This window comes from Drosophila willistoni (genome assembly GCF_018902025.1).
Source record: "Drosophila willistoni isolate 14030-0811.24 chromosome 2L unlocalized genomic scaffold, UCI_dwil_1.1 Seg196, whole genome shotgun sequence".
In the NCBI taxonomy this organism is placed as follows: Eukaryota; Metazoa; Arthropoda; class Insecta; order Diptera; family Drosophilidae; genus Drosophila; species Drosophila willistoni.
Genome location: NW_025814048.1, coordinates 4,419,932 through 4,440,241, shown reverse-complemented (window position 1 = coordinate 4,440,241; position 20,310 = coordinate 4,419,932). Strand labels below are relative to the sequence as shown.

The following is a 20,310-nucleotide window of genomic DNA, read 5'->3' as shown; positions in this document are numbered from 1 at the left end:
TAACGGCATTACGAAGATGAACGACCGGACAGACTATTTACTGTGCCTAAAAAAACAAAAATAACAACACAACAACAAAAAGATTGGCTAAAAAAAAAAAATAGCAAAAGTTCAGAGTCTTGATATGCAAAAACTTCTCTAAAGGGCCTAAATTCCAGGTATTTCTAAATCTTCTCATTATCTCACACCAAATAAATTGTTGTAATTGGGTTATTAAAAATTTGGGTAGAAGTTTTAGTTGAATTACATATTCATTTCGCATTCTCTATGTAAAATTTGAATAACAAACGAGAGAGATAGTATTTTTTAAAGACATTTTAAACACCTCGTCGTCCCGTGAGTCTACCTACATACACAAACAACAATTACCATTCAGAGTTTTGGGCTCAGACAGCTTCAACATTGGGCAGACAGCAAAAACAACTAAAGCAAATGCAGTTCAATCATGGGCGTAGCCCAAAAAGGGGGTCTATAGATTGATTAAGATTGATTGGTTAATATAATAACTTATAAAGCAAGTTAAATGATATTGCGACTTAAATATCTGTCTCACTTGGGATAAACATAAACCATAATACACTAAAAATTTGCATTTTCGTATAGAATAGTACACTAAAATTTCCATATGCTGTATATTCGATGTCTGTCCGTCTGTCAATTTGTATGCAAACTAATCTCTCAGTTTTTTTTCAGTAAAAAACTTCGTATGGAAACTTCTTTTCTCATGTAAGCAGCACATTTAAAAAAGCTGTAACAAGTTTTTAAGGCAAAATATTTAAATTCAACAACCAAAAAATACGAGTCTCTAAACAGTGAACTAATTTTGGCACTTTATAGAGACTGTTATTCAAATCGAGAAAAAAAATTTATGTTCAAAATCTTATCATCATAAATAAATACAAGAGATTTGAACTCGTGTTTAAATATATCTGAATAGGGATTCTAGAGAGATGAAAAATAGCCTTACGCTTCTTTGATATTTGTCCTTTAAATTCAAATGAACTGTATGAAGTGTTGTGTATAAATCATACATATGAAAGATTAGAATATATGACACGACAATTGTTCTTAAAAGAAACTTATTCTAATGACTTATTCTATTTTTGTTTCGTTTTGTATATTACTTTAGTGCATCTAATTTGGTAAAGTCGTTTCAGATTAACACGATGTTTAAACTTAATCAATATGAAAGGAAATTAAAATATAAGTAACCTAAAAAAACTTGTTAATGGATTGATTTTTTGAATATTTTAGCTATTTACTATATCCAGATAGAAATACATCTTAAATATCAATAGCAGCTGCAATTAATAGTAAAATATGTAATTAATCATTCTTGATACTGAAAGTTACTCAAGTCTTCTAGAATTCAACATAAATTGGATGAGTTATAGTTTCTTTTGAAAAGGAGGGATTCACCCCTCTGATTCAGATCGAGCTAGGCCCATGAATTTTATAGGCATCTTGGTGTGCGTTTCGTTTCTCTTTCTCTTGGCTCTCTGTCTTGATGATGGCTCTCAAATTGTTAGACGAGATTGCAAGCTTCGCATTCGCAGTGCAGGAGTGCAAACTTGTTGCAAACGATCGGGTACTATATAAGCCTTAAATAGGGCCGCTCTGTGCACAGTGTGCAATTGCTTTCACTTGCCACAGCCAAAACGATCAATATACCACGGACTAAAAGCGCGCAGAAGAAGTGAGATCCTTCGATCGACTATACACTGATTGAATTTGAATAGTTTTTGAAAAGCCAAAGCAAAATGAAAATGCTAGTAAGTCTGTTTGCAAAACTTCTGAAGTGTTTTTCATGTGATGTGATTGTGTTGTGAACCGTTTGCAGATTTTATCGATTGTATCGATGCTGGTATTCGCTTGTAGCGGGCAGCATCATCACGGACATGGACATTTGAGCGCCAATAATATACCGCGCGATGAGAAACCCGATCATCACCGTCATGAAGATCTTCGAGAGACGAGCACCTGGATACCCATACTCAAGTACAACAAGGAGCAGAGCGAGGATGGCAGCTATAAAACGGAATACGAGACAGGCAATAGCATAATTCACGAGGAGACAGGCTTTCTCAAGGATTTCGAAACGAATCCCAATGGCGTATTGGTCCAGCATGGCCAATACTCGTATCAATCGCCCGAGGGCACCCTCGTCAATGTTCAATACACAGCCGATGAGAATGGATTCCGGGCCACTGGAGATCATATACCCACTCCACCGGCCATTCCCGATGAAATCCAAAAGGGTTTGGATCAAATCTATGCGGGTATCAAACTGCAACAGGAACGTTTAGAACAAAGGGCCAAGACGGATCCCGCATTTGCCAAGAAACTGGAAGAACGTCGGGTGGCCAATCAGAATGGTCAATATATTGGTCTGCTGGAGAATCAGTAGAGTACAAGCTGAAAAGGCTAATGGAGAGCGAAAGAGGGAGAAAGAGAGAGAGCGAGACAGAAAGCGAACGGGAAGCGTGAATTTTTTTTATCGAACTCTTGAGGGGAAAAAAAAAGAGTTATTTCTTTTCTTTTATTATTGTGGACTATTCACTAACCTTGAGATTTGCCCTAGCAAGTGTGAAAGTTAACCTATGGTTAAGACAAAAAAAAAAAACAAAACAAAAAACCATAAAACAAAAAAAAAACAACAACCAAACAAACCAATAAAAGAAAAACTAACGTTTCCAAAAAAAACTGACTTCAATGACTTTTCCATCCATTTCAGATGACGGAATGATAAATGGGCATAAAATCATCATGCAAAATATATATTTTTTTTGTTGGACCTTTAGGGCCCATCACAACACGAGTCTCTGCACTGGAATTCAGACTTGAGCATTTAATACTTTCACATATTTATTTATTTAAAAATAAAAACAATTTTTGCCAACATCTTAACTTTAAGGAACCAAATCTAAAGGGCATGATTATAATGGAATGTCATTTATTTAACAAGTTTCCTATTATTGCACGTGTTGTAATTATCAAAAATCATGTCAACGGTTTTTCATAATTTTGTATTTTTTTCGTTTCTTTCTTACAGCTCTTAAATTACCTCATGTGTCAGTTTGTTGATCCCCTTAGCAAGAGGCACATCATAATGAACAAGTGATGCATGAGGCATGATGCATGGTTAAAGTTTTTCATTTTTCCCCATTTTTTCTCTCTATCGTCTCTTTGCAGTTTTTCCATATATATATTTTTCATATTTGCCAATGCTTCTATGGAAATTTTCTTTTCAAAAGACTTGACTGACGAGTTGCATAATTATGTGTTTCTTTTTTCTGCATTGCCTTTTCTACAGGTTTTCTTCGTTTGATGAGGAAAAACCAAAGTGTGGGGGGTTAGTAGATCAAAAAATAAATTTCCAAATATCATAACTTTTGAGTGATTTCATAAGCTCGAAACTCAATGGGTTCACACATTTTTGGGGTAAACCGTTGGATGAAGCCACTCATCTAGGTGAAATGTAGCCCCCCAGCCAGACTAGACTTCGAATTCTTGTGGCAGAAAACGGGCAAATATATATATATATATAGAACCCCCTCGTAACTCATCCAATCCGCTGCATTTTCACCACCAGCAAAGCGTCAGACCCCGAAAAGAAATGTGTTTATTCGCCATTAAAATTTTCAACGCTCTTTTGCGCATAATTAAACTAACAAAGCATAAGCGATTTCTATGGCTCGTGATTAGAAAGAATCTCCCCGAAAACAAAAAAACCTCTATCTCCATAGAGTTTTTGAGTCTAGTTGGAAGATCGGCTTTGGGTCCGCGAAATTGATTTGCCCAACATCAGTTGCCGTTTAGAAGTCGTCGCGTGCGGAAGAAGACTCCATCGAAGAAGTTTTGAAGTGGTCGAGTGGGTTACAGTGGAGTGGAGAAGAAATGATACGAGAGTGCGAATACTGTATTGATATCTAAACAATAAAAAGAAGAAGAAAAAACACAACAAAAATCATCTTTTTTCTAACTGTAAACAAGAATAACAATCAACAAGCAAAATAGAAGAAATAAAAAGTGGCACACGCGTTTTATTGTGTTTAGAAAACGAAATTGAAGACCAAGTCAAGTCGAGTCTATTAAATTCTTCGCATTCAATAGTCGAAACTAAAAAAAAAAAAAGAATAATTTAAATATGTTGGCCGAAATTCGTATGTTGTTATTGCTTTTGTCGCCCATGGTCATGGCCCAGCAATTGCCAGGACCCGGATTACGTCCTAGAGGGCGTATACGTATCTCGGATATGCAATTACCACCTGGCCCAGCCCCTGCGCCCGCCATGAATTGGCCCAGTTTTGGAGCTTTACCAGCAACTTCCACAGTTCATACACATATTCCTCTATTGCGAGAACCACAGAGCTCCACGAGCAATACTCCAAAAGCTGGGCAAGATGCCGTAGTATATGGCAATTGGAAACCAGATCATCCACAACGGCCCGAGGAGGACGACGAAAAGGATATGCAACGGCCCAAAGAGAGGGTATATGGACGCCTGGAAGCCATGCTAATGGGAATGCATACCGATGGTAAGAAGAAATTAAGTCAGAGTCGAAAGTGGATATAACGAATTTCAATTTATCTTTTAAGAAATCGATCAACAACCCCGAAGATCCAGTGAGGAGGAAATGGAAGCGGGAAAAACATCTTTTGCTCCAAGCTCCTATCACAATTCACAATCGAGACGTGATAGTTTTGAGCGATCACCGGAAATAACCCCAGGACATGGACCCCATGGACGTCGTCGCATATCCAACAATCCATCAACGACTCAGTTTGAAGTGCTCAAAATGAATGCCACTGATCCGCTAATGAAAGCCATGGCCAATCAAATCAATGAATCCGTGGAAACAACAACAATCGGTACCAATTATCGTAAACATCAATCTTCCAGCACGGATGACAATTGGATGCCCTTACCGTATCCCTATCCCTCGCGTAGCTACGATAACACACTGGCCTTACCAGGACCTTCAGTAGATAGTACCAGTTTCCCTGCAGCTGCTCCGACAATACAGGTCACACAGTCCACTGCGGCGGTATCGTTAAATTGGCCAAAGGATTTTCTGGACAATTCATCCGTCAGCACAGAACCTGTTGATTCAGATAAATCGATGTATCCCAATATCGACAGGAGAGATGAGAACGCTGCGGAAATGCATTACGACGACGAGGATTCGCTTAACTCGGCCCAAATGCACAGTGAACTGAGTATACCGGAAACTATAGTTCCACAGCTACCATTGAATATAACCCGGGTGGGAATACCCTATGAAGAACGCAATTCCGCCGAGGAACCAACCATTTGCGTACCTCTAACTGTATCGGAGACTTCTCTAAGCTCGGACAGCTCCTTACCTCTTGTTGTGGAAGTTGAACGTGTCTATTGCTTCCCTCTGCCCAAGGTGGAGGTCCGCACCGGAAGTGTAAAGCAAATAACTCACACACCCACAACGAGTTCTAGTCCTAGTGAAATGGATATGGAAGTTACCCCCAAGGAGCAGACAACTCCTGCAGCTGATGCCACAGCCGCTGGTAGTCAAAGAACACCTAACCCCGTACACCTTTTCTTCTTGGCACTATTCATTTCGATTTTATGTAGAAAGTAGAACTAGACCTAATTGTTAGACAGCATTTAAATTCAACTCAGGGTTTAATAGTAATTATCGAATATAAATTAAAACTAAGACAACTTTAAATTACATCTAAATGGACTTTTGTCAGTGTTTCCTTTACAGATTCGCGTAGAACCTTGTCATTGTTATAATGTGGCAGTAAATTGGTAAAATGTACTTCATCATGGTGTTGTCTAAACTTCGCATCAAGAACTTTGGCTACACATTGCTTTATATGATCTGCATTTAAGGAACTACGTGGACATCTTACAAACATATCTGCAAGAGCATTGCGAAAGCGTTCCTCAGGCACTTTCAATTTATATTCTTTCGCCCTGCAATATAGAGATTATCATGCTGGGCAAAGTATTCCAGATCACCAGTGTGAAACCATCCGAAAGAATCTTGAAGTTTCTGTGTCTTGATGGAATTGCGATAATAGCGTTTCCAATTGTTACCATTGTGCATTAAGGTTTCTCTGGAATAGAGAGAAAAAGCCTTTCAGCTAATGCGTTAGCCTTTTATCCAAGGAGCTAAAATGTGTAAGTTCCTTGATTCACGGACTGATCCAGTTGGATCCTCTTAGGTGTTATACAAACAAACTAAACCCTCCACAAACAGCTGTTTGTTCATTAGGCTCAAACCTTTTTCTTATCTATTATTAATTGAGTTAAAAGACCTCTTAATGGACTTATCTAATCACCAATGAAAACAAAGCAAAAGAAGACGTTTTAGCATGTATTGCGCTTCCGCAATATATACGTTTTCAGTAACTACAAAAGATTGCATCACACTTATTGTTAAGAACGATATTTACAATGGTTTAAGGAGATAAAGATTGTACAAATATAATAATATATATGTTAGAATGACGTATTAAGAAGGCCAGAGAAACAAGATGGAAGTCAAAATCAATAACTTGGTAAATGATTGTCGGGCAATTAGTTTCTCTGGGTAGGGTATATAAGAAGTATATCCAATAGCCTTCACAAGTTCAAAGCTTTCATCATAAACTTCCACTCTGTGATCATTTGTCTCACTACCTAATAAATTTCAGAAAGTTGTGCAAAAGCCTATCTATCTGCTCCTAGAAATATTAACTTTGGATTCCCATTTGAAACAATACAAAGTACTTCAAATTTATTAGACGAAAATTATACTTATATTTATGTAAATCTTGCTCACTTTCAAAACACTTTAGCGCGCCAACTTCTTGACTTTATAATACTTTAGATATTGTGGAACAAAATATTGTTGTTCCTTTACAGGATAGACAACAGTCTGATCTGATGAAGAATATTTGTATTCCCTATGTAATGGAAAAAGCCTTTATCTGCTTGTTTGATATATTTTGCCGACCTGATTATGAAGTTTCATTCTATTGTGCAGGTTAAAATATAGGATCAGATATAACAAAATCGATAAGAGATGATATATTATGCAATATTTTAATTACTCTTTGTTAATAAACAAAAACATTCACATTAAAACTTTTATTAATCGTCCAATATGCCTCTTAGTGAAGAAAATCTTATCAATGTAACGAAGTAAGCCTAGTCTATATAAAGTTTCGAACTCTTGAGTTGTCCAAACACGAGTTGTCGAAAGCACTTGTCATTACTTCTCTTCTATTTTTGATATCAATTGTCTAGCTGAATAAAATACACTGCTTGTATCAAGAGTAGGTACTCTTACTTTTGGGTTAGGAAAACATCGCGTGCCGCCTTGCGCAACGTTTTGCCATTGACATTGGCTGGCAACTTGTCCGTGAAACGGACACCGGCGTGCAGTTGTTTCTGCATTCCAGTCAATCTCTTGGCCACATGATCAATTACGTCCTTCTCACTTAGTGTCGCTCCTTTGGTCTTGACCACCAAGGCGCCGGCAGCATCTCCCTCTCGTTCGTCATAGACACCCACGACACAAACGTCCTGAACCTGTTGCAGTTCCGTGATTACGTTCTCTATTTCAGTGGGCCAATAGTGGAGTCCCTGATACTTGAGGATCTCCTTCTTTCGATCCACGATATAGAGGAAATTCTGCTCATCGAAGTAACCCAGATCGCCGGTGTGGAACCAACCCTCGAAGTCCTGCATGCGACGTGTTTCCACAGGATTGCCAAAGTAGCCGTTCCATGCCTGACCAGTGTGAACATAAATCTCGCCCACCTCATTGTACGCCAGATTCTTGCCTTCCTCGTTCACAATACGAATCTTGATGCCTGGCACTAATCTGCCAGCCGATGAAGTGTTACTCAGACCCAAGTTAATTGTAATGGCACCCACTTCAGTCATGCCATATCCGGAGTTGAAGACCGCTTGCTTGCACAATTCCTGAGCCTTCTGCAGGGTCGAGGCGGAAACCAAACCTCCGCCGTAGTTCATCATCGAAATGGAGGTGAGAGCTTCCGACTTGGCATCTGGACAATTGATCAAGGCTGACAAGTGTCTGGGTGGGACAACAGCGTAATTGATTTTATACTTTTGAGCCAACTGGACAAAATATTCGGGAGCAAAAGGCTTGTTGGTGATAATGCGAGTGCATCCAAAGACGGTGCTAAAGACAAAGGCCCACAGACCAGTGATCCAGTCCAAACTACTCGATATAAAGAGCACGGTATTGCTGTTAACAAGCCTATGAAAATCCGACAAATCTTTTCATTAACACCGATATGTTGAAATGATAATACTATATATAAGTCTTACATGCTGTCCTGTATGAGAATGCTATTGGAGATGCACACAGCTTTGGGGAGTCCAGTGGTGCCAGATGAACACAGAATGGCCACAGTTTGATCGCCGCCACTCTTCAACGGTTCCGGTCTGTGCAATACACGATAATATATATAATTCTAGACTTCGCCAAGAACTTACTGATAGAATCTCTCAGTGGTCGTGGGATCCAACAATGTCTCAATCTTCGGCACTCCCTCAATAGGATCTGTGAGAGTATAAATTTCAGGATGCCAACCCACAGTAGCTTCATGTATCTTCTTGTACTCCTGGCCATCACAGAATATTAGACTCGGTTTTGTAATTGACAAAACATGGCGAATGGTGTCTAAGCCCAACAGAAATACATATGTTTTCAAATAAAATATTCACATTCAACTAAAAGTGGACAAACCTTCGTCAAGTACCGGGTTCACTGCGTGAAATGGGGTCCCATTCATTCAGGATCAAGCCACACCCAAGGGCATTACATAAGTGGTATTCTTGCCAGCAATACCGATTACATTCTTGTGATTTAATCCTCGCTTTTTCAAGTATTGGGCAATGCGAATGGCCCAGGTAATTCCTTGCTCATTAGTTACCGATACGCCATCAATGTCGTTGATCTAATTTGAAGGGAATCACTATTTAATCCTTTTTGCTTGCCGATCGCAATCTCTATTTACCTGGCACACATTGTTGGGCCAATTTTTCATGGTATTGAATATGATCCTTCCCACCGAGGTATCATAGTTGTATATGGAGCCACGTTTAGCTCCACTCCAGACATTATCCTGTTCATTGTATGTGGTGGGTATCAGCGAAGCTGCCATGTCTAACCGTCTGTATAAAATATTATCACACTACTGCCCTCTATCACCAAATGCTCTTCTATATATAGGGGACCTATCCACTTTAAGTGGATCCCATACTGGTTTTTTCTATCTGTAAACAAGAATAACAATCTCAAGCGAAATAGTAGCAATAAGTGGGACACGTGTTTTATTGTGTTTAGAAAACGAAATTGAAGAACAAGTCAAGACTATTAAATTCATCGCGATCAACGGTAGAAGCGGAAAAGTTTTAAAATAGTTTGGCCGAATATCGTAAGTTGTTATTGTTTTTGTGGCCCATGGCGGAGCAGTTGCCAGAATCAGGACTACGTCCTAGGGGGCGTATACGTATTTCGGATATAAGATTACCACCTTTAGTTTGCCTAGTTTTGGAGCTTCACAAGTAAGTTCCACAATGCATTCGCATATTCCTCTAGTGCACGAACCAAAAAGAAACATATGTATTACCCCAAATGCCGGACAGGTGGCCGTAGTGCAGCGGATGTTGAACAACAGTGGGGCGCAGGCGAGCTATATACGAGCTAAAAGTTGAAAGGGATAAATGTTTTTAGTAAAGAATGATAAGACTTCGAGCAGATTACGGAGTGTAGAAAATTGTAACCAATACAGAGAACCCTGAAAGTTACATGGAAGCTATAGTTAGTAGAACATCGATGTAGATTTAAAGGTGAGTCTTGAATAAGCCAAACACTTGGTTATAATTATTTGAGTTAAAAGCCTTCTCAATGGGACTTATCTAATCAGCGAAGTGAAAAAAGATGACGTTTAATTTAACATGTATTACGGAAATTACAAAAGATTGCATCACACTTATTGTTAAGAACCATATGTATTTACAGTTTGTCACAATGGATTAAGGAGATAAAGATTGTTGAAATAAAGTGATATATGTTGAAATGACGTATTAAGAAAGCCAGGAAGCCAAGACTCTGGCTGCTTTTATCTACTTCAGATACAGGGTACTCAAAACCAGAGGGCCGGGGCTAACTTCGACCGCGTCAAAGTTTGTATACCCTTGCAACATTTTTGGTAACTCTTTCCTTACCTATAGCAATCAAAGTGGAAAAACGTTTAAGCTAAAAAGGCTAATGTTTCCGAAAGAACGGCCTACAATCCTAGCATAGGAAATAACGAAGATATTGATCACTGTTTTCACAAGTCACTGTTTTCCACCAAACGTTCCTATGGGAGCTATATGATATAGTTACCCGATCCTTATCAAATTTGGCACAGTCATTAACAGATATATTAAACTAACAAATGTTAAATTTGAAAGCAATCGCGTCAAAAGTAACGAAGTTATTGACAAAAGTCACTGCTTTCGAAAGATCGTTCCTATGGGAGCTATATGATACAGTCACCCGATCTTGATCAAATTTGGCATAGTTGTTTATATGCGTAATTAACTCACCAATATTAAATTTCACGACAATAGCTCAGAAAATAATGAAGTTATTGAGAAAGGTCACTGTTCGTGACGTTGTCATTTGTATGGGAGCTATATGATATAGTGGTCCGATCCGGCTGAATCCGAGATATACAACGCCTGTATATCCAAGCCTACATGCAAAATTTCAGCTCTGTAGCTCTAACGGTCCAGGAGGAGTTTGCGTTGATCCAGACGGACGGACGGACGGACATGGCTTTTTGAACTCGTCTCGTCGTGCTGATCAAGAATATATATACTTTATATGGTCGGAGATGCTTCCTTCTATGCGTTGCACACTTTTGACCAAAATTAATATACCCTTTTTGCAAGGGTATAAAAATGTATCCAAATAGATCAAGAAGTCACCAATCTTCTAAAATAATTTTTTTTCTAGATGAAATTTTTGATATTGTTTTCTAAAAATTGTTGCATAATTTTAGGAAAATAAAATCTAATTTATGAAGACTTAAATTTAAAAATATTCAAATGATAAAATCTCAAACTTTCTAAAGTAAAATACTTTATTATACCCTTGCAGAGGATATTATAAAATTGGTCAGATGTCTGTAACGCACAGAAGGAGACGTTTCCGACCCCACAAAGTATATATATTCTTGATCAGCATGAGAAGCTGAGTTGATATAGCCATGTCCGTCTGTCCGTCCGTCTGTCCGTCCGTCTGTGCGTATTCGTTTTACTCAGCTGTCTTAAGAGCTATCGGGCTGACATTTTTTTCCGGTGTTTTTTATTACCCGGGAAAAATAAAGTATGAAAACCATCGGGATCGGACCACTATATCATATAGCTCTAGAAGAACTAGAAGAAACATTTTCATAAAAATTGGAGTATGCTATGAAATTTACATATGTGATAATATTGGATAAAAAACCCCAGATCCCAAAATTTGAATGTGATCGGATAAATATAACACAAGTTACAGTCAATATAATAATCGGCTCTGCTCCCAGCTCTGCCGGCAGCGCTGCTTTCTGTCTACTACATCTTTCGTCATCAACAGATACACACACAGACGCAACGCTACATGAACTGTATGTCAGGGCCCGGCACAAAGAGAGCGCTAAAAAAGTTTAGTTGTATGTGTGCACTTGCTTGTATGCGTATGTTGCTTTACACTGCGCAAAATTAAACTTCATCAAATTCTGCCTCGAATCAAGAAAACGAGTGCAGCAAATAATCTTATGCAAGAAAAAGATAGAGAAAACAAAGCAGCGATCAATTTTTTCATGTGTTTCCTCTCAACAAAGCGACATAGATCTCATCCTCTGTGTGAGGACTTCGGCAGCCGTTCGGTTACACGCATACGATGTGCCGAACGTGTTCGTCCCCCGGGGGATATGAGTGCCGGGCTCTGCTGTATGTACATATATGCGTGCGTTGCTTTGCTTTGGGAATGAGGGAAGAAGAAGAACAAATTGTAAAATAGAGAGTAAAATTGTTTTGTTTGTATATTGATGAATTGAGTTGCAGAAAACAAATATGTAAAATTATTATTACCAAGGACTGCAAGGGTTTATAAACTTCGGCTTAGCCGATGTTAGCTTCTTTGATATTTAAAAATTAAAACGATAATTTGTTCATTGTTTAATTTAAAATTTTATAGTTATTCTGTGCCAAGTTGACAAAATCGGACACTGTGCCAAAAATGGGACCTTAAAGAAGACGGAAGACAAAATCAATAACTTGGTAGTATTAGTATATAAAGGATATGTAAAATGTATAACCAATAGCCTCCACAAGTTTAAAGCTTTCATCATAAACCTCCACTCTGTGATCATCTGTCTTACTTCCTAATAAATTTCAGAAAGTTGTGCAAAAGCCTATCTATCTGCTCCTAGAAATGTTAACTTTGGATTTCCCTTTGTAATAGAAAATGCCTTTATCTGCTTGTTCGATTTTTTTTGCCGACCTGAATATGAAGTTTCATTCTATTGTGCAGGTTAAAATATAGGATCAGACATGACAAAACGATAAGAGATGATATATTATGCAATATTTTATTTACTCTTGGTTAATAAACAAAAACACTTACATGAAAACTTTTATTAAATCTTATCAATATAACAAAGTAAGCCTAGTCTATATAAAGTTTCGAACTCTTAAGTTGTCCAAACATCTCGAAAGCACTTGTAATTACTTCTCTTCTATTTTTGATATCAATTTTCTAGCTGAATATAATCAAGAGTAGGTACTCTTACTTTTGGGTTAGGAAAACATCGTGTGCCGCCTTGCGCAATGTTTTGCCATTGACATTGGCTGGCAACTTATCCGTGAAACGGACACCGGCGTGCAGTTGTTTCTGCATTCCAGTCAATCTCTTGGCCACATGATCAATTACGTCCCTCTCACTTAGTGTCGCTCCTTTGGTCTTGACCACCAAGGCGCCGGCAGCATCTCCCTCTCGTTCGTCATAGACACCCACGACACAAACGTCCTGAACCTGTTGCAGTTCCGTGATTACGTTCTCTATTTCAGTGGGCCAGTAGTGGAGTCCCTGATACTTAAGGATCTCCTTCTTTCGATCCACGATATAGAGGAAATTCTGCTCATCGAAGTAACCTAGATCGCCGGTGTGGAACCAACCCTCGAAGTCCTGCATGCGACGTGTTTCCACAGGATTGCCATAGTAGCCGTTCCATGCTTGACCAGTGTGAACATAAATCTCGCCCACCTCATTGTACGCCAGATTCTTGCCTTCCTCGTTCACAATACGAATCTTGATGCCTGGCACTAATCTGCCAGCCGATGAAGTGTTACTCAGACCTAAGTTAATCGTAATGGCACCCACTTCAGTCATGCCATATCCGGAGTTGAAGACCGCTTGCTTGCACAATTCCTGAGCCTTCTGCAGTGTCGAGGCGGAAACCAAACCTCCGCCGTAGTTCATCATCGAAATGGAGGTGAGAGCTTCCGACTTGGCATCTGGACAATTGATCAAGGCTGACAAGTGTCTGGGTGGGACAACAGCGTAATTGATTTTATACTTTTGAGCCAACTGGACAAAATATTCGGGAGCAAAAGGCTTGTTGGTGATAATGCGAGTGCATCCAAAGACGGTGCTAAAGACAAAGGCCCACAGACCAGTGATCCAGTCCAAACTACTCGATATAAAGAGCACGGTATTGCTGTTAACAAGCCTATGAAAATCCGACAAATCTTTTCATTAACACCGATATGTTTAAATGATAATATGTATATAAGTCTTACATGCTGTCCTGTATGAGAATGCTATTGGAGATGCACACAGCTTTGGGGAGTCCTGTGGTGCCAGATGAACACAGAATGGCCACAGTTTGATCGCCGCCACTTTTCAACGGTTCCGGTCTGTGAATTAAACGATAATATATATATATAATTTTAGACTTCTCCAAGAACTTACTGATAGAATCTCTCAGTGGTCGTGGGATCCAACAATGTCTCAATCTTCGGCACTCCCTCAATAGGATCTGTGAGAGTATAAATTTCAGGATGCCAACCCACAGTAGCTTCATGTATCTTCTTGTACTCCTGGCCATCACAGAATATTAGATTCGGTTTAGTAATTGACAACACATGGCGAATGGTGTCTAATCCAGAAATACATATGTTTTCAAATAAAATATTCACATTGGACTAAAAGTGGACAAACCTTCGTCAAGTACTGGATTCACTGCGTGAAATGGAGTCCCATTCATGAGGCAAGCCACACCTAAGGGCATTACATAAGTGGTATTCTTGCCAGCAATACCGATTACATCCTTGTGATTTAATCCTCGCTTTTTCAAGTATTGGGCAATGCGAATGGCCCAGGTAATTCCTTGCTCATTAGTTACCGATACGCCATCAATATCGTTGATCTAATTTGAAGGAAATCACTATTTTATTCCTTTATCGGCAAGCAGATCGCAATCACTATTTACCTGGCACACATTGTTGGGCCAATTTTTCATGGTATTGAATATGATCCTTCCCACCGAAGTATCATAGTTGTATATGGAGCCACGTTTAGCTCCACTCCACACATTATCCTTTTCATTGTATGTGGTGGGTATCAGCGAAGCATTCATGTCTAAGTGTCTATTTAAAATATAATCACACAACTGCCTTCTATCATCCAATGCAGTTCTATATATAGGGACCAAACCACTTTAAGTGGATCCCACACCGGCTAACACCTGTAACATCTTATCGCGATATTCTGAAGATTAATTGGCGATAGTATCAAGTGTAAATGGGTATGAAGATACATTCATTCCATTCATTAAAATACCCTGGAATAGTTTTTAATTTACAATTGACAACAAAATGAGAATGAAAAGCTAGTACATTACCCTTCAAAATTGGAGAGAGATCTTAAATAGCAATCTTTATAGAGCATTAATTTAATAATGAAAAAAATCAAAGGGAATTGTGAATGTAATTTTTAGAATTATTGTGCAATGCCGTTTGCTATCTGTAGATCATAAATTAACCCCATTTTAATCTATAATAGACTACCAGGAGATCGGAAATACCTATTACTCGCATATTATTCAGCATTTTACTATATCTAATCTGTTGAAGCAAATCCCTGGCAGATTCTCCCTGTCACCTGGAAAAATCACGAGTATTTCTTTGGAGTCCGATCAACCGGCAATCGTTTTTTTTTTTTATTACTTATACGATTGAAGCAAAAAATGGTTTTATTACCCAGACTTAAGCCTTTTCAAGCACAAAACAAAAGTAGTCAAGGACTGAGTTGGACTTTGTTATCATAATATTGACAATTCAAATTGATTATCAATTGCATTTGGGTGACAATTTTGATACCCATACAAAAGAGGTATATTAATTTACGTCAGACGTGTGCAGCCCATAGTCTTCTAAGCATTTCCGACTTTATTAACAAACTTTTAGAGCGAAAAGATAGTTCGTAATTTTGGTCACCAAACTGGGTAACAAAGAAATTTACTTAATTAGCTGCAATTCTGGTAAAGTTTAATCAAAGTCGTATTTTGGGACACAATGAGCTGTCGTCATAAGTTTTGTAGGGAAAGCAAAAGTAAGACCTATGGGTTGTAAGGGTATATGAACTTCGCCACGACCCAATTTACCCCGTCCCTGCAATCTTATCACCGTAACAGGAAATGGGACTCTTTTCACTATGAAGGGAAAGTTTTACTCATCAAGTTAAAATCAAATTTTGAAGCATATTAACGTTTTTCATTCCATTCACCATACATTCCATATATAATCCTTTCTACTATAAATACAGCTTGGTTCATCCGTCCGTCTAGATCAACGCCAACTCCTCATAGACCGCTAATGCTACAGGGTTCAAATTTCGCATGTAGGCTGGTATATCGAGTCGGATCGGACCACTATGATACAGTTCCCATACAAACGGCAAAGTCACGAACAGTAGCTTTTCTTAATAACTTCGTTCTTTTCTTACCTATTTTCGTAAAATTTGATATTGGTGAATTTATTACACGCATAAATGGCAGTGCCAAATTCAATCAATTGGATGACTATATCATTTAGCTTCCATAGAAACAATCGATGGTAAACAGTGACTTTCATTAACAACTTCGTAATTTGCTATGCTAAGATTGTTGGCCGTTCTTTCGCAAACATTAGATAAAACGTTTTTCCACTACTATAAGGTAAGAAAAAAGTAAAAATTTCGCAAATATTTTGCATCAGTCTTTTTTAGGTTTGTCTCCAAGAGGATCTTGGAGATAAGAATAAAACAAGTTTAGATTACTGAAATTGCTATGCTTTATTTTCAAATATGTTTAAAATGCAAAACAATAACTTAAAATTTATTTGGTTTCATGGCTACGTCAACAGAATCTCTGAACATAAAAAAGTAAAATTAACAGACGTTTTTGATTAAAACAAAACAAATCAATAGGAAAAAAAGTACGGCATAAATATATTGGATAGTTTTCAGTCATGTTTAAGACTCAAACATATCCAATATATTTATGACGTACATTTTTTCCTATTGATTTGTTTGGTTTTAATCAAAAACGACAGTGTTAAGTACGAATTAAAGATATTTGTTTTACACGGTAAATTTTGGCACGTTTGTTCTATTGCACAAAATTAGGACTATATATTAAAGAACTAAACGCATTATATATGACACATCTTGACCTACATTTTGAATTTAAATTTATAATAAAATAGTTAGCCACGGTGCCTTGGTTTAGTAGTTGATTAAATATACATATTTCGGTTTGAATTTGCGCCACAAAGTAAAAATCTTATCAAATTATGCTCCTTTGTTATGCTTGGGTTGTAGTCTTCGCTTTGTAGTTGATTTAACAAAGACATAAACCAAAGTCGAATGCGACCCAGTGTTGCCAGACTTTACATATTTCCCATGCGCTGGTCCCATTGGTCACTGCGTGGCGTACAATTTTTTTTATAAATTTCCGATTTTTATTAAATATTGATTAACATTAAATAGAAACTAAGCTGCACCATCAGCTCCATTGGCAATGCCGGATGACTCACAAGATGCCAAGGCTCAGAAACTGGCGGCGGCTAGGAAAAAGGTAAGTAAACAAAAACAGTGGACGTGGCCAAATAAATAACAATAATTAAATATGTTTTCAAAAACGATTTAAAATGCTTATAGCTGAAGGAGTACCAACAGCGAAATAATAACAATAGCAACACATCCCATACGGAGGCGGCTTCAGCTGGCAACTTGTTGGAGCATCCGACCCACCCACCAGAGACGAATGTAAATGGATCACCCGGAGAGGAAGGGCAGGCACCGATAGCCACCACTACTGCGGTAGGCTTGACGCCAGACCCTGAAGACATTGCTCGTATTGCTGCCCAAAACGGTGGACGTGGAATAGACTCCAACTTACAGGCCATTCAGGTTATTATCGAGGAAAAGACACAGCTTAGTGCCGAGCTAGCAAAATGTCGTCTCGCCTGCCGTGAGCGTGAACTTGAGATGGAAGAGCTACGAATTCAACATACCCAAGCCAGTCAGCGGGTGGAGCAACTGCTGCAGCGTTGCCAAGAACAATCGGCGCAAGCCGAACAGGAACGTCGTCAAAGTGCTCAATTCCAGGCTCAAATTGAAGATCAAAAGGCTCATCTATCAGAGTTGGAAGCTCAGGTGAAGCAATCACATGAACTGCAGGCTGAAATACACCGGCAACTGGCGGAAAAAACCAACGAACTGGAAATGTCGCAGATTCGTCTCCGCCAACTATCCGATGAGTCCAATATTAGTGCTGATAACCGAGTGGAGACTCTCACCAAAACACAATTTATGTACGAGCAGCAAATCCGGGATCTTCAGGCTATGGTCAGTCAGCTGACCAAGGACAAGGAGCAAGCCGCTACCCAATATCAGAATTATGTTCAACATCAGGGCAACGAGATTGCTAAGCTAAAGGAGACTAACGCGGAAATTAACGACTCGTTAATCCAATTGCGAGAGCGTGAACGACAACTTGTGGAGCATGTTGGCGGATTGGAGCGGGACATACAGAAGAACTTAAGCCTACAGGCTCAGTTCAAGGAGCAGCAGAAGGAGCAAGAACAGGAGACAACCGATCAGGTAAATAATGCTTTCTAGATTTATGCAAAAAGGACAACAAATTCAGTCATCCGACCTATTACAGACGACCACAAATGCGGAACTGGCCTCTCTTCGGGAACGCATCAGTGACTTTGACTTCGAACGGCATGAGTTCCAATTGAAAATCAAATCCCAGGATGACCAGCTGCAAATGAAAGATGCTGCCATAGCCGAATTGGAACAACAATTGGGGCGTCTCGAAACTGAACAGCCAGATCAGGCAAAGCTCCTAGCCACGATGGAATCAGACAAAGTAGCCGCATCGCGTGCCCTCTCACAAAATGTGGAAATGAAAAAACAATTGGATGAATTGGAACTAAAATTCGTTCAGCTGACCAACGACAAGGCCGAACTGGTAATCAAGCTGGATGCCGAGGAGTTTGCCAATCGTGAAATGCGTCTGAATTACGCCAGTATGGAACAGAAGCTTCAAGCAAATGAGGATCGCTTCAAATTCAAGGATGAAGAGATGATTCGGCTGTCCCATGAAAATGTTGAACTAAAGCAGCAACTAGACGAAGCTGATCACCATCATCACCACCACGAGGTATTATAGCCATAGCCATAGCTTTTAGCGATGAAGTTGTTCCAACAATTGTATTTCTTTTTTAGATTCCGAAGGAGAAACCGGTGGAGACGAGTCCGGAGCAGGAGCATGCTCATTCTAATGACCATGATCACGATCATGATCACAATCATGAACATTCACACAATTGTCAAGATCACGATCATGACGAACCCTCCAAATTGGAAGAGGGCAAAACTGATACTGCTTCACCCGGATGTCTACCTAGCGCTGAGGCAGTGGAGAAGCTTCAATCCCGCTTTACCACACTTATTAACCAAGTGGCCGATCTAACCGACGAGAAACACAACTTGGAGCATTTAGTGCTTCAGCTTCAAGGTGAAACAGAGACCATTGGCGAATACATTGCATTATACCAAACCCAAAGACGCATGCTAAAGCAGCGTGAATACGAAAAGGCTACCCAAATGCGTCTTTTGCAAGCTGAGCGGGAGCAACTTCGCGATAAAATCGATTCACTCAACCAATTGGTCACCAGTTTGGGTGTGGATTTACCTCCCGAGCAGGGACAACTGGCAGAGAATGCTCAGAATATAGAAGAGTCTGTGGTTTTGTCCTCGTCTCAAGGAGAGAGTGGAAACTCACAGCAAATTATAAATAAGATTCAGGACATTATCACAGAAATCAAAGAAAACACGGAGCAGCCGCCAACAGCTTTGTCCAGTAATGGCCATGCCGTAGACCATTTTAATTGTTGCCTGGGCAAATTTGAAGTGGTCTAAAACTCTTCTTTAGAAGTTATAGATGTGAAAGTACAATTATTGTCTGCCTACGTAATCCTAATTTAACAATTATGTATAATTATTCTTCGCTTATGTGTATTGGGCGCTCTATCCCATTCGTCCTCTATTATTTTCCATTATGTTTCTTAATAAATTTTCTTTGTGTAGCAAGTCTTGGTAACCAAAATGTAGCAAGCCAATTGGTAAAAGAATTAAAGTTTTTTATGGCAAAAGCTTTTTTCCTAGCCGGACAATTTAGAAAGGTAGCAATATGCTCCTGTTTACAATTTATACATAAAGTATTTAAACAAGCTTCCTCTTTGGGATGAGGCTGTGAGCAGTTTCGGCATTTCTCATATTTTTCCTTGCAGTGTTGTCCAAAGTGTCCGAATCTGAAGAAGCGGAAACATTAACTGATAGGAACATAAGGACTAATTTTAACTTTTGAGTATAACCTTTTCGATCCGGGACCTTTAATGACTAAACATTTTATAATGACGACGAGATATATTTTTATTTATCCCTTTTTCGTTTTCAGCATATTTAATTAATTTAAAAGTATACTACACCATATAGGGGGTGTCCACTGTTCCAACTCGAAGGAAGCATCGAACATGCAACAAAAGAGTCCAGTTCTTGCAAAAGAGTCCTTACTTCGAACAAAAAAGTAAATATCGTGAAAAATCGTACCAACATCGAACATGCAATGTTGCAAAACTTGTCGCTAGGGGCGCTAAGATGTACCACGTCGACTCATTTCCGAGCACTTTTCATTGGCAGCACTGGGGCTTAG

General features: G+C 38.9%; 6 protein-coding genes and 1 long non-coding RNA gene across 7 annotated transcripts; 3 read left to right on the top strand and 4 right to left on the bottom strand.

Moving 5' to 3' along the window:
* The first annotated feature begins 1,758 nt into the window (after window positions 1-1,758).
* LOC6640219 (endocuticle structural glycoprotein SgAbd-2) lies at window positions 1,759-2,610 on the top strand. Its single transcript, XM_002063408.4, has 2 exons — window positions 1,759-1,772; window positions 1,841-2,610. The coding sequence occupies exons 1-2, from the start codon at window positions 1,761-1,763 to the stop codon at window positions 2,405-2,407; spliced, it is 579 nt and encodes a 192-aa protein (XP_002063444.3). The 5' UTR covers window positions 1,759-1,760; the 3' UTR covers window positions 2,408-2,610.
* Window positions 2,611-4,195: 1,585 nt separating this feature from the next.
* LOC6639928 lies at window positions 4,196-5,618 on the top strand. Its single transcript, XM_002063409.3, has 2 exons — window positions 4,196-4,538; window positions 4,600-5,618. Exons 1-2 carry the CDS (start codon window positions 4,196-4,198, stop codon window positions 5,616-5,618), a joined length of 1,362 nt encoding a protein of 453 aa, XP_002063445.3.
* Window positions 5,619-7,053: 1,435 nt separating this feature from the next.
* LOC111518348 (4-coumarate--CoA ligase 1-like) lies at window positions 7,054-8,832 on the bottom strand. Its single transcript, XM_023182107.2, has 4 exons — window positions 8,751-8,832; window positions 8,498-8,684; window positions 8,330-8,446; window positions 7,054-8,258 (listed from the first exon to the last, which is right to left on the bottom strand). The coding sequence occupies exons 1-4, from the start codon at window positions 8,794-8,796 to the stop codon at window positions 7,316-7,318; spliced, it is 1,293 nt and encodes a 430-aa protein (XP_023037875.1). The 5' UTR covers window positions 8,797-8,832; the 3' UTR covers window positions 7,054-7,315.
* Window positions 8,801-9,183, bottom strand: LOC6639929. Its single transcript, XM_023182185.2, has 2 exons — window positions 9,022-9,183; window positions 8,801-8,961 (listed from the first exon to the last, which is right to left on the bottom strand). The coding sequence occupies exons 1-2, from the start codon at window positions 9,166-9,168 to the stop codon at window positions 8,803-8,805; spliced, it is 306 nt and encodes a 101-aa protein (XP_023037953.1). The 5' UTR covers window positions 9,169-9,183; the 3' UTR covers window positions 8,801-8,802.
* Window positions 9,184-12,619: 3,436 nt separating this feature from the next.
* Window positions 12,620-14,708, bottom strand: LOC26529005 (4-coumarate--CoA ligase 3). The gene is made up of 5 exons (XM_015178884.3): window positions 14,536-14,708; window positions 14,265-14,472; window positions 14,016-14,202; window positions 13,844-13,960; window positions 12,620-13,773 (listed from the first exon to the last, which is right to left on the bottom strand). The coding sequence occupies exons 1-5, from the start codon at window positions 14,680-14,682 to the stop codon at window positions 12,831-12,833; spliced, it is 1,602 nt and encodes a 533-aa protein (XP_015034370.1). The 5' UTR covers window positions 14,683-14,708; the 3' UTR covers window positions 12,620-12,830.
* A 2,268-nt stretch (window positions 14,709-16,976) lies between these two features.
* LOC6639930 (golgin subfamily A member 2) lies at window positions 16,977-19,704 on the top strand. The gene is made up of 4 exons (XM_002063411.4): window positions 16,977-17,160; window positions 17,244-18,188; window positions 18,253-18,756; window positions 18,822-19,704. The coding sequence occupies exons 1-4, from the start codon at window positions 17,104-17,106 to the stop codon at window positions 19,515-19,517; spliced, it is 2,202 nt and encodes a 733-aa protein (XP_002063447.1). The 5' UTR covers window positions 16,977-17,103; the 3' UTR covers window positions 19,518-19,704.
* Window positions 19,611-20,205, bottom strand: LOC124460020. The gene is made up of 2 exons (XR_006953975.1): window positions 19,973-20,205; window positions 19,611-19,909 (listed from the first exon to the last, which is right to left on the bottom strand). It is a non-coding gene; the product is annotated as an uncharacterized LOC124460020 (long non-coding RNA).
* Between the last annotated feature and the right edge of the window lie 105 nt (window positions 20,206-20,310).